Below are 14,066 nucleotides of genomic sequence, written 5' to 3' on the forward strand. Positions count from 1 at the left end.
AGACACTCCCACAATTCGACGCCAGAACAATTATTTATACATGCTGGGTAGTTGTGCTCATTGGCAAAATACATTTAGTTTATGACCTTTGCTGCTACATGATGTTCTGCCATATCTTAATGTTGAATTTGTAATGAATTTGATCAGGCTGATTTGGAACTTCTATTGGACAATATCTAAATGCTGAAGCAGGGGAGCCACATACTTTCTGTGATAGATATATGAGCAGCTTCATTTTGATACATTGACTTAAAGGAGATGCTTTTCCAGTTGCTTTTTGTTCTCTGAATTATTGTGGGAAAAATAATTTGCAGAGACTCGTATGAAACACCATCACTCATGTCTTTAACAGCATGGTGCTTGTACTTTTTATTTTGCAACATCAGTGATTTATAATAACCTTGTGAACTGTAGCAACATTGCTGCATGTTTTCTGTAGATTTGCTTGTATCATAATTTATTGTTATGTTTAGAACTGGGATGAAAGAAAATTATTTATCTATGTTTAATAAGGAGTGGAACTAATTGTGCATTGATTGACATTGCTCTGAATTGTATTTTATGTTTTGCAATTACTGTTTACTCCAGGATAATTTCTATTGCAAACAGTCTTCACCAAATTTAAATACTATTTGCCTAATAAAATTTCAAATGTTCGCTAGTCCATTAGTGTAGCATGTAGAAAGTAAGAAATAATAGGTTTTCATTGATTTCTCTCCATTTCTTTCCCACCAATCTGGCTGCACCGAAGGACAATCTTCTCTGCTCTGCTTGAATAATTTTGAAACTGCCCCACATAAACTCAAAACTTGTAATCCTAGATAGCTCTCGATCATACTTTTACAAAATTATGTTGTAGGGTTACACCAGTATTATTTGCTGATAAGCTAAATTTCATTAAGTAACATTGGAGGACAGATTCTACAGCAAAGATGGCAGCAAATTGCATGTAATTGCTGAAATACTATTTTTGACTTGTATTCTTTTCAGAGGTGAGGCCCACTATTCGAAAATTATATTAATAGTTTGGGCAAACTAATCTGACTTGCTGTGTACCTACATATTATTAAAATTTCTTCTACAGCAATATATACTGAAGATTTCTCTTTCAGAAGAATTGAGGTTGCAGGTGTCCAATAGGATATTAGAAGGATTACTGTTAGTTCTAGATTTGAACAGTGGATTGGATTTGTGATTCAATTGCACAATCAACTTGAGATCTGTAGGGGTTTTGTTTTACTTGACTGACTGCAATCATGCAGTCATTTACCCATACACTATATTAACAAAGTATTCAAATGTTTGACTACTCCACCCATTGAAGGATTAGCATGCTTTGTCGCTTCTTTTGCTTATGGAATCTAGCTTAAATACCTATTCCTCTGGAAGTATTATTGAGAATTTGAGAATCTACTACACTTCTGAAACTTCAGCCCTCTCTGTTGCTATAAGGATAAGCCACATGGATATTACTCCCGAGTGCATTCACAGAAACATCTAAAAGTTTAATCAGATACATGCAAACATAAAAGAGCTCCAGAAAGTAAAATTCTCTTTGCAATTTACTGATTTCAAAGGTAAATTTTTAAGAGTTAAATTGCAAAGAAAATTTATTATCAAAGTATGTGTACTTTCTTGGGATTCGTTTCCTAGCAGGCATTCAGAACGAAATACAATAGAATCAATGAAAAACTATACACAATGACCAATAACCAATGTGCAAAAGAGGACAAATTGTACAAATAAAAATAGATAAATAATTAATGCTGAGAACATGCATTGTAGAGCCCTTGAGAGTGAGTCCATAGATTATGGGATCTGATGGAATCACAGGTTGTGAAAATCGTATAATACTAATTTAAAATATTTGTCTTCTTGGGGAGGTATGGTCTGTACAAAAGGGATAGGTTGCACCTGAATCCAAGGGGAAAACTAATATTCTTGTAGGTAAGTTTGCTGGAGTTGTTCAGGAGTGTTTAAATTAATTTGGTAGGGCTGAGGATGGGACAGTTGGTTAACAGACAGAGCTTGTGTGTAATGAGATGGCTAGCAAAGATGGGCTTATGATAGGGCAAAATTGCGGTCAACAGGATAAGCCACAATGTAAAAGGGGGACAAAATCAAAAAGGATGATGAGTGCAGGACTGAAGGTGTTGTATTTGAATGCATTCAGCATACAGAATAAGGTAGATGAAATTGTAGCACAGTTATGGTTTGGCATGTATGATGTTGTGGGCATCATTGAGTCATGGCTGAAAGAAAATTATAGCTGGGAACTTAACATCCAAGGATACATATTGTATCAAAAGGATGGGAAGGTAGACAGGGGAGTGGTTCTGTTTGTTTAAAAAAAAGAAATCAAATAATTAGAAACAAGTGACAGGATCGGAAAGTGCAGATTTGTTGTGAGTCAATCTAAGAAGAAGCAAAGGTAGAAGGACCCTGATGGAAGTTCCAGTACAGGCCTCCAAGCAGTAGCAAAGATGTGGATTACAAATTACAATGGGAGATAGAAAAGCCTTATTAAAAGGGCAATGTTACGATAATCAAAGGGTTTTCAATATGTAGGTAGATTAGGTTGGGGCTGGATCCCAAGAGAGGGAGTTTCTAGAATGTCTATGAGATGGCATTTTAGAGGAGCTTGTGGTGGACGCCACTAGGGAATCAGCTATTCTGCATTGGGTGTTGAGCAATGAACTGGAATTGATTGGAAAGCTTAAGGTAAAAGAACCATTAGAACACAGTGTGATCGTAATATGATAGGATTCATCTTGCAATTTGAGAAGGAGAAGCTAAAGACAGATGTATCGATATTCCTACGGAATAAAGGGAATTACAGTGCATGAGAGGGGAGCTGGCCAGTACTGATGGGAAGAGAACACTGGCAAGGATGAAAGCAGAGCAGTAATGGCTGGAATTTCTGGGAGCAATTTGAAAGGTGCAGGATAGATACATCCCAAAGCAGTAGTAGTAGTCTAGAGACAGGATGATGCAACCTTAGCTGACAAGAGAAGTTAAAGCCAACATAAAGCTAAAGAGAGGGCATATAATAGAGCAAAAAATAGTGGGAAGTTAAGAGAATTGGGAAGCTTTTCAAAATCAGCAGACGGCAGCTAAAAAAAAATCATAAGGTAAAGATGGAATAGAAAAGTAAGCTAACCCGTAGTAATAAAGAGAATACCAAATGTTTCTTCAGATTTATGAAGAGTAAAAGAGAGATGAGAGTACATACCAGAGAGGTAGTAATAGGGGTCAACAAAATATTGGATGAGTTGATTAAGTATTTTGCATCATGCTGGGGGTTCAAGAGTGTCAAGAAGTGAGCAAAGTTGCTATTATTAGGGAGAAGGTGCTTGAGAATTGAAAGGTCTGAAAGTAGTTAAGTCACCTGGACCAGATGGTGTACACCCAGGGTTCTGAAGGAGGTGGCTGAAGGAATTGTGGTGGGATTAGTAATTATCTTTCAAAAATTAATGGATTTGAACATGGTTCTTAAGGACTGGAAAATTGCAAATGTCCCTCCACTCTTCAAGAAGGGAGAGAGGCAGATTAAAGGAAATTACAGGCCAGTTAGTCTGAACTCAGTGGCTGGGAAGATATTGGAGTTGATTATTAAGGATGTGGTGTTGGAGGCACATGACAAAATGGGCCAAAGTCAGGATGGCTTCCTTAAGGGAAAATCTTGCCTGACAAATCTTTTGGAATTCTTTGAAGAAATAACAAGCAGGATAGACAAAGGAGATTGGTGGATGTTGTGTAATCAGATTTTCGGAAGGCCTTTGACAAGGTGCCTGCCATACATGAGTCTGCTTAACAAGTTATGAGCCCATGGTATTACAGGAAGAATACTAGCATGGATAAATCATTGATTGGCAGAGGGCAAAGAGTGAGAATAAAAGGAGTCTTTTCTGATTGGCTGCCAATGACTAATGTTGTTCCACAGGTGTCAGAATGGTTGGGACAGTTTGTTTTTACATTATATATCAATGATTTGGATTGCTTTGTGGCCAAATTTGTAGATGATATGAAGATAGCTTGAGGGGGAGATGGTGTTGAGTAAGCAGAGAGGCTACAGAAGGGCTTAGACAGATTAGGAGAATGGGCAAAGAAATGGCAGATGGAATACAGTGCTGGGAAGTGTATGGTCATGCACTTTGGTAGGAGAAATAAAATGTGGACTGTTTTATAAATGGAGAGGAAGTTCAAATATCTGAGGTGCAAAGGGACTTGGGAGTCCTAATGCAATATTCCCTAAAATTTAATTTGCTGTTGGTGGTGAGGAAGGCAAAAGCAATGTTAGCATTCATTTGAGAGGATTACAATGTTAAGGCTTTATAAGGAACTAGTGATGCCTCATTTGGAATATTGCGAGCAGTTTTGGGCCTCTTATCTAAGACAGGATGTGCTTATGTTAGAGAGGGTTCAAAGAAGGTTCACAAAAACGAATACGGGGTTGAAAGGCTTTATCCGTATGGTGACCTTTTTATGGCTTTGGGCTTGTACTAACTGTAATTCAGTAGAATGAGGGGGAATCTTATTGAAACCTGTTGAATGCATCGATATAGTAGCTGTGGAGAGGATCTCTCCTATGGTGGGGGAGTCTAAGGCCAGAGGACACAGCATCAGAACAGAAGGGCATCCCTTTAGAACAGAGCTGAGAAGGAATTTCTTTAGCCAGAGAGTAGCGAATCTGTAGAATTTGTTGTCACAGATGGCTGTGGAGGCCAAGTCAGCTATATTTACGTTATATCTACATTAATAGATTCTTGATTCTTGATACGGAGAGGAGGTGGAAGATTGGAGCTGGGAGGAAAGTAGATCACCCATGATGTAAAAGATGAGACAAATTGCAGATGCTGGAAATCCAAGCAACACACACAAAATGGTGAAGGAACTCAGAGGGAAGGCAACATCTATGAAAAGAGTCGACATTTTGGGCCGAAACCCTTTGGCAGGACTGGAGAAAAAAGCTGAGAAGTAGAATTAAAAGGTGGGGGAGGGGAGAGAGAAACACAAGGCGATAGGTGAAACGTGGAGGGTGAGGGATGAAGTAAAGAGCTTGGGAAGTTAATTGATGGAAGAGACGGAAGACCATGGAAGAAAGAAAAGGGGAGAAGCAACACCAGAGGGAGGTGATGGTGGGCAAGGAGATAAGGTGAGAGAGTAAAAGTGGATGGGAAATGGTGAAGCGGGGGTATGTGAGCGACATAACCTGGTCTGAGAAATCGATGTTCAGCCCATCAGGTTGAAGGCAACCCAAATGAAATTCAAGGTGCTGTTCGTCCAACCTAAATGTGACCTCATCACGACAGTGAGGAGGCCATGGATGGATATAGGAAGTGGAATTAAAATGGGTGGCCACTGGGAGATGTTGCTTGTTCTGGCGGATGGAGTGTAGATGTTCAGCGAAGCGGTCTCCCAATCTACATCGGGTCTTTTTAATATGACAAAAGAACTAAATGTGTTGACTCTTGCTGTGCTATTAGACTGGTTTATTAGTCTATTCAATTTGCATTATTTGACTATAATCCCTATATATAAATAAGACTAAAGTGATTTACAGAAATCTCTATTTTGTCCTTGTTCAGTATAGATGAGAAGTTGTATTTAATTTTGGCTTACAGCAGAATGATGCTTTATTCTGTATGTTAAATGCATATGTATTTCATAAACTTAGTGCAATGATTGTTCTTGTTTGCAATTAGACCTGAAACTGTCATTATTTGCATCTTATAATATCAGTTTGAAGAGTGTACAAGGCTGTGTGCTTAGCCCTTTGCTCTTTTGCTTTACACTTTGACCATGTGGCTAAGCACAGCTCCAATGCTATATTCAAGTTTACTAATGACACCAGTGTCATGGGGCAAATCAAAGGTGGCAGTGAATCATCTTATAGGAAGAAGATTGAAAATCTGGCTGAGTGGTGCCGTAACAACAACCATTGTCAGCAAGACCAAGAAGCTGATTATTGATAACAGGAGGAGGAAACCAGAGACCCCTCAGGCAGTCCTCATCGGAGGATCAGAGGTGGAGAAGATCTGGAACTTTAAATTCCTCAGTGTTATTATTTTGGAGGACCTGTACTAGGCCCAGCATGCAGTGCAATTACGAAAAAAGCACAGCACCACCTCTACTTAGGAGTTCGCAAAGACATCTAAGTCATGACATCTAAATATTTGGCAAACGGGCAAATCCTTCCACCATAGAGCACATCTTTATGAAGCGTTGTCGCAAAAAAAGCAGTATCTGTCATCAGGGACACCCACCATCCAGGACATGCTGTCTTCTCGCTGTTGCTATCAGGAGGAAGGTACACGAGCCTCAAGACTCTCACCACCAGGTTCAGGAGGAGTTATTACCCCTTAAACATCAGGCTCTTGAACCAAAAGGGATAACTTCATTCAACTTCACTTGTCCCATCATTGAGGTATTCTCACAATGTAAGGAATTACTTTCAAGGACTCTTGATCTCATGTTCTCGATATTTATTGATTATTTATTATTATTATTTTTTTTTACTTGCTCAGTTCTTTTTGACTTTTGAACACTGGTTGGATGCCCAAGCTGGTATGGTCTTTCATTGATTCTATTATGGTTATTATTCTATTATGGATTTATTAAGTATGCCCATAAGAAATGAATCTCAGGGTTGTATATGGTGACATACAGTATATTTACTTTGATAATAAATTTACTTTGAACTTAGATTCCTTTGTATGTTGTATTATATAGTTTTAATCTGCAGCTGCTTATTGTGCATATATTCTACAGACTTCTGCATTGTTTCTGACTGGTATTTTCATTGAAAATATAAGAATCATTCTTGTGTAATCACAAAATCAAATTATTTGGCAAAATTTTTCAAAGTGCCAAAAAACATAATGTCTGTTGTTCCAGTGGAGCTAACATTTTCCCCAGAGTACTACATGTAAGCCAGTTGTTACTAACTTCGGTCAACAGCCCTATTGACTATCATTACTGTCATTCATGTTAATTGCATTAGCAACATTTGTTTTAAATTACAAAGGGCAATGTGCTTTCCATTTGCTTTTAATTTTATATCCATATTATGGGTGGTTATTTTTGAACAAAATATCATAATTGCAATTATGTACCTTAAAGTTATCCTTGTGTTGGTTATTGTCTTCTGTTAGCTGTTTAATTTTGGAGTGTTATTATAGAAAACAATTATCAATCGAGACATTGAACATTATTCCTACAATCCTATGATCCAAAGGAACATCAGTTTTCTCTAAAGAAGGAAAATCTAATCTTTTAATAAAATTTAAGATGTAATGATTTACATTAATGATCCAGTAGAGTTCTTCATTGTGACTATGAATCTGCTAAAAAGTGACCAAGAATTATATTTGTTCGGTCAATGGAGCATTTACACTACTACATCATTTAAGTTGCCCATTTACAAGAATGTTATTTGCGAAAAAGTGTTTCTTTTTATCTGAAAGCCTTATACCAATTCATAGGCAGTAGAGTGATAGATGGGTATATTTTGTTTAATATATTATGTTTTGAAATTTAGAAAAATACTACTTTAATAGAGCCTTGAATTCCTTTTAAAGTTGGTAAATTTATAAATGTCTTATTTGTGAACAACAGAATCTCAACAGTAAATAACTAAAAGTTTGAGAAAGGCAACAAATAAAATTGGAAATACAAAGCAAGATTTACATCTAATGGCACATATTCCAATGTTGTGTGTCTTTACTAGATTTGGATTTGAGTGGAACTACATTCCACTGAAAATTTCAACAGTTTTAGATTTATATAATCATGTCTTGAGCCTCTCTGAAAGGTGGTTTCATTACAGCAGGAATAAAAGATTGCTTGACCTGTTCCAGAAGACATGACAAATAAAAGTAACATAATTAGCAGGATTAGGAGCAAGTTGTATGACAACAATCATTGGCCACTTATATGCACCCAATAATATGGAAAGTCATAGTACTAAGCAAGATACAAACAAGGGCTATAATTACAGGTTAATTTATGAACAATGTTTTAGAACATAGAGCATCACAGCACAGTACAGGCTATTCAGCCTTTATGTTGTGCTGACCTTGTTAACTTACTGTAAAATCAATGTAACCCTTCCCTCCTACATAGTCATCTATTTTTCTGTCATCCATGTACCTATCTAAGAGTTACTTAAATGTCCATAATGTATTTGCTTCTACCACCATCCCTGGCAGTGCGTTCCATGGACCTCCCACTCTCTGTATGGAAAACCTACCTCTGACATCCTTATATTTTCTAAAAATGACAAAATTATGCCTCGTTACTTTGTCCCAAAAATGTTCCAAGTTAACTTTATGACCAAAGTGTGCACATGTAACCAAATGCCACCCTGGGATCCATTTTCTTGCAAGCTTGATGCCTGCCAGAGTTTTGACATAGATTTCCTGATGGGTAGATCTAACTTAAGTATGTCTAGAAATGCAAGTTGTGATTCTGTCAATCCATGAAATGCATTTCTGATCACCCATATCTCACTTAGCACTCAAAGCACTATGCATTAAGCCATTGTGGCACTGCCTCAGTTCCTTGGTTACACTGCCAACTGGACAGCTGTTGTGCCAGTTTAATTTGCAGCCCATTGAGCTGATTTCTGTGTCATTGATAATTTCCTGCGTGAAGTAATGCAGTTAATACTTCTAAGGTACAGTAACAATACCCGAATAAAAATAAAGACTGTATTTTGTAGATTAATTTTCATTTGAGGACAGTAGTTTCCTCATTGCATGTGCCACCTAATCAAATTTGAGGCTCAGGTTAACGTTGAGTCATTGAATCAAAGAGCATAAAAACAGGCCCTTTGGCCTATCTAGTCTGTGCCGAATTATTATACTGCCTAGAACTATTGACCTGCACTTGCACCACAGCCCTTCATACCTCTTCCATTCATGTACTTATCCAAACTTCTCTTAAGAACAGAGATTTATTAGACAGGCAGATTAACTCCTTCATTGATACACCTTTAGGAAAAAGTTTGCATTGAGTATTAGTGTATTTTTCTTTTAATGTGCACACTAAGCAATCAAAATAAGGGGAAGATGGAAATGATTGGGATTATCCTATGAAGCTGGCAATGTATTGTTTTTCTCCATCTGCTGCAGACATGATTCAGGAAGCTTAAATTGAATGTATTTCAGAAAGATGTGAACAAGTAAACAAACATTAAATCACTTAATATTAATTGCTCTTTTTATGGATACCATGCATTGGGGATTTTGTAAAAGTTCCAGCAAAAGACTTGGTTCTTCATTAACCTAGTAAATTATTGCACTTTAGAGTACTGATTTTTGATATACCTCAATTCTCTTTTTTATTTCTTTGCAAAGAAACCATGACTGTTTAGACTAATGAGATTTTGAACTTAACAGCAGTACTGATATGAGCTCTGTTGGATTTCTACTGGATCATCTTGAGTTGCAAAATTTGTCTTGTACTATAATGTTTCAGACTTGGGTAATAGAGGAAACTCTAACCTCAATACAAATTACTCCCCAAAAGATCAAACTTTTATGAACTATTGTAATTTTAGTTCTATAATAATAACTGCAAGCTTCAGTTTATAATTGTATCCTTGATATTAACCTTTCTAGCACTAGTTGCTATATTTACAAGTTTCATATTTAATCAAGATTTTAAGGAAAACACAACTATTATTTTGAAAAACATTAGTAAGCTCATGATATAGTAGATTTTCCTTTATGTTTAATCTCACATGATTTAAAATAATGTTTCATATGGAACTGTTGTGTTGAGATACAAGTTTGAGGTGAAACTATTGCCTATCTAATTTACCCATTTATAAAATTTTCAATGAGAAAGATGGTTTTTTCCGCTTGAACATATTAAATATCTTACTCAGTAATGGCACATTCCTCCACCTGTCCTGTATCTACCAGCTATCTGATGGAAGATACATTTTACCAGAATGTGCTGTTTGCATGTAAATTCCTATTTTATACTTTACCTTGGATGTTTAAATCTTTACTTTTCCTACAGAAGAATGATGGTATTCATTAGATAAATGTTAATGAGTATCCAAACTTCAGCTTTCATCCAGTTCTCTGGTAACATTCAAATCCCAGATCAGATTAAGCTTTCTCAAAAAAAAAATTAAAAATTCTCAGATTTAAAGATGGTAATGCCATTTTTGCTAAATTTCTCCCTTTTACCTTAACTGCCATTGTGGATAAGATTACTAATTTTAGACTAGAAGGATTTCTGTGTAGCAGTATTCAACCAAGGTTCTGGATGGTAACTAGACAAGTGCACATTATCTGTATCGCAACGTCAGTTTGGACTGACTCTAAGTACACATCCAAAATTAAATTAATACTATTGTCAACTTGTATGAGATTGCTGTGTGTAATAAAAATAGCTGATCTGGTCTGAAGTATTTTGGTCAAAATTTTAATGTAGATTTACTGTACACCTAAGGAAATGTGTTGCCATATTTGATCTTTAAGGTCAGTTAAATAATCCTACAATTTTTGCTTCATAATTTGTAATTCATGAAACCCAAATCTATCCTGTTCTTGGCACTATGTTAGCTGATTTTTTAAAACAGTTGTCTTCTTCTCAGACATTTTTATCCACTCCTTCGTCTACCTTTGATGTTGAAACTGCTCGCAGAACACACACAAGCATCTGTTGCAAATACTGCCCCATCTCCACTTTTATTTCTTGGGTCATTTTGTAATTTATAACCTCTTAATCTGTACCCTCAGACTTTGCTAGAATTTGAATCAGTCCAGTTTGGATTCTGCCCTTGCTAAAATATGAAGACAGCATTTACCAAAGTCACAATCAACATCCAGTGTTGTAACTGTGATTGTGAGAAATCATCCTTGTTGTTTCACCTGAGCACTGTCCTTGACATGGTTAACCAAAGCATTCTCAAACGTTCGCCCTCCACTGTTTAGCTCATTAAAATTGTTTCTGCTCGTTTGGTGTTTGCCTGTTTAGTGCTTGCCAATTTGATTATCGTTAGAGCAACTTTAGCAAGAACCAAAGGCTTCACCTTTATTTTCCTAAGAAGATTAATTTCTGACATAGTCCCAATGCTGATGATACTATCCTTCATTGATCCATCCCCTTCTTGATCTTTCCACTATCTGAAGTGTCACACTGCTTAATTAATTATCTCCCGAATGAACTGCTGTTTCCCCTAGTTATACAGTAGCAAGACTGCAACCATCATATTTGAATTTTGTGCAAACACTAATGTTGCTGCTAATTTCTTCAAACTCCTTGGAAGCTGACTCAGGCCTTGAATATATCTTCATCCTTGTTTGTTTATTTGGAGCTTTACTTGCCTGATTTCATTCTTCACTCTAATTTTAAGCCACAAACACTAACAATAGTTTCTGTTCCTGCTCTGATATTTTTACCTAGAGCATCCTCTGAGGAAACATTTTTTAGCTTTTTCTGAATTTTATCGATATGTTGTTGTTCAGTAACATTATCCTGAAGTGTCATGGTCTACAGATGTGTGCTGACAAGATGTAATTCTTCCCTGTATGTACTTCATTTGGATTGTGCCAAGTTGTTAGTCCTGATAATCTAATTTTATCTGATAATATCTGGGAAAGCACAAAAATCTTTCAGCCGAATGCTAGGATAACTGAATCCAATTTATTCTATTCTAATTAAATATTCTATTTCCTAGCCATTAACGCCTTTTAGCTCTGAAGCTGAACGATGACTCTTTGCAATCTTTATCATATTAATCCAATGAGATGAGCTTTGAACCCCATGTTCATAGAATTAGGTACTTCCTGCTTGCTGTTGGAATGGCTTATTCATACCTTGGTTACCTTTTTAAGATTTTTATGGCACTCCTGTTTGGCTTCCAAACTTCCACCCTCTGTAAACCTGAGATCAGCCTAAACCTGCTTCATGCACCTGAACACAAACCATGCCTTTGGCCAAGTTGTAAAACAATGTGTCAGTCATTTAAAATTTTCACTCTTAATTCCAAATTCCTCCAAATCCTTTCCCTTTGCCATACAACATTCTGGGCTATCTACATGCCTACCATTTTGTCCTGTTAAACATTTGTGATTTTAGTCTGGCCACTGCTGGTGATCATGCATTTAGCTACCATATGTCTTAGTTCTGAAATTCCCTATTTTTTTTCACTCCTTTCAATGCACTCCTTCCTATCACCCCACTCAATAAGTTTCAATACACTCCTTCCTATCACCCCACTCAATAAGTTTCAATGCACTCCTTCCTATCACCCCACTCAATAAGTTTCAATACACTCCTTCCTATCACCCCACTCAATAAGTTTCAATGCACTCCTTCCTATCACCCCACTCAATAAGTTTTGGTCTTTTGTCATAATACCTCTTATGATGTGCTTAGGGTATAATACTACTTTAAAATCAGAATATGAATATAGAAATTGAAAATATAGTTAATCTCTGTACTTCAAATTTTAATTCTAATATTTAGGTTCATAAAACATGCAAGTACTTATTACTCACCACTTAACGTTTTTCACATTTTGAGTTTGGTATTCAAGATGTGGACCAACAATTTATTTATCCTGAAATTATGGTTTGGATTAAGGTATTTAAATTTTAGTTTTACATAGAACACCTCCAATTCAAATCTTGGTTGTGATCTCAAATAAACATTAAAATGCGTACAAATTTATAGTGGAGCTTAGGCTTCAGTAATCCAAATGGAAAATACACAGATTTTTTTTAACATTAACTTCACAGTATTATAAATACAACAATAGAGTTATACTTGTTTTAACCAGCTTTTTATATTTAATTCTGTTTATACTGAATACTTGCACCCTAATGTTCAGATGCACAGCCTACAGAAGCTGAAAGAGAAGTGTTTAATCAGGTGAATGTAGTGCTAAAGGATGCAGAGGGAATTCTGGATGATCTACAATCGTACAGAGGGGCAGGACATGAAATAAGAGAGGTATTCCTTTTCATTTTTGCTTTGGTCAATAAATGCTTATAGCTCTGCTGCTTATAGGTCTCAACGCAAGATGTATAGAGGAAATTTAAATATAGTTTGGAATGTCTACTGATGTGCAGAAACAGTTCCTTTCTCAGTAATAGGCAAGCTCTAAAGTCAAATTCTACATCTGCCCCAGACTAAAGTAAGACTTTTATTTTGTGTGGGAGGATAAAGTCTCTTGGTTTATGTAATGCATTCACAACTGTAATGTATCCAAGACAGCGACTATTTTATTATATCATTTATTGTAAAGGAGAGAAGTAAACACTTTCTAAATAGCAATATGAGTAGTGTAACAACATTTGCAAGAGCTTATATAAGCATGCTCAATTTTTCAGCTTGCCTGCTAAATTGTAAAGTGCATTACAGACAAGCTGAAAATGTTGCAATGCTTCTGTGCCACCCCAGCCCAAGGTCTGAACTTCATCTGCCTGCAAACTCTGGTACAGAAAGCATTCATAAAGTTCTCTTAAATTATGATAGATCTCTAGAAATATAGTGATCATGGAATAAACTCTTCTAAGCTATCTTAGTATTCCATCTTAGTTCTTGCACAGCCAATTTACTGATTGGCTTTTGTTCTGTTTTGAGATGATGAATGTAGTTATATTTCAATGGTGTAAAAGTAATAACTCTCTTTTATTAAAGGCAATACAGCATCCAAGTGATGAAAATTTGCAAGAAAAAGCATGGAGTGCAGTATGTCCACTAGTAGGAAAGCTAAAGAAGTTCTACGAGTTCTCCCAGAGATTAGGTATAAAATTTTGCTTTGGATCATAAATGGGACTCAAAGTGGCACTTTATTAGTTTTCTTTGTTCCGTTATCAAATGGGATTTATTTGTCTTAACTCATTCAGAATAATAATGAGAAGAGTAAGATTGTGAACAAAATGATATATTGATTTGTGGACAAACAGTTAATAATGGGGACACATTGTAGTACATTTTGGCCCAATTATGCAGCTACCCTAATTAGCTGTAGTTTTATGGAAATAGTTAAAAAGATATTAAAAAGGCAAACATGAGTAACAGATTATACATTTAAATGA

General features: G+C 36.2%; 1 protein-coding gene across 9 annotated transcripts in view; it reads left to right on the forward strand.

Annotated features, from left to right (window-relative positions):
* Positions 1-14,066, forward strand: part of fam49bb (family with sequence similarity 49 member Bb) — a 193,174-nt gene that overhangs the window by 140,573 nt on the left and 38,535 nt on the right. For all 9 annotated transcript variants that reach the window (XM_059970567.1, XM_059970538.1, XM_059970523.1 and 6 more), the window contains 2 exons: positions 12,854-12,975; positions 13,666-13,771. In XM_059970567.1, the coding sequence (XP_059826550.1) occupies positions 12,854-12,975; positions 13,666-13,771 (228 nt within the window). The remainder of the gene's footprint in view (positions 1-12,853; positions 12,976-13,665; positions 13,772-14,066) is intronic.

This window comes from Hypanus sabinus, chromosome 1 (assembly GCF_030144855.1).
Source record: "Hypanus sabinus isolate sHypSab1 chromosome 1, sHypSab1.hap1, whole genome shotgun sequence".
NCBI classification, from domain to species: domain Eukaryota; kingdom Metazoa; phylum Chordata; class Chondrichthyes; order Myliobatiformes; family Dasyatidae; genus Hypanus; species Hypanus sabinus.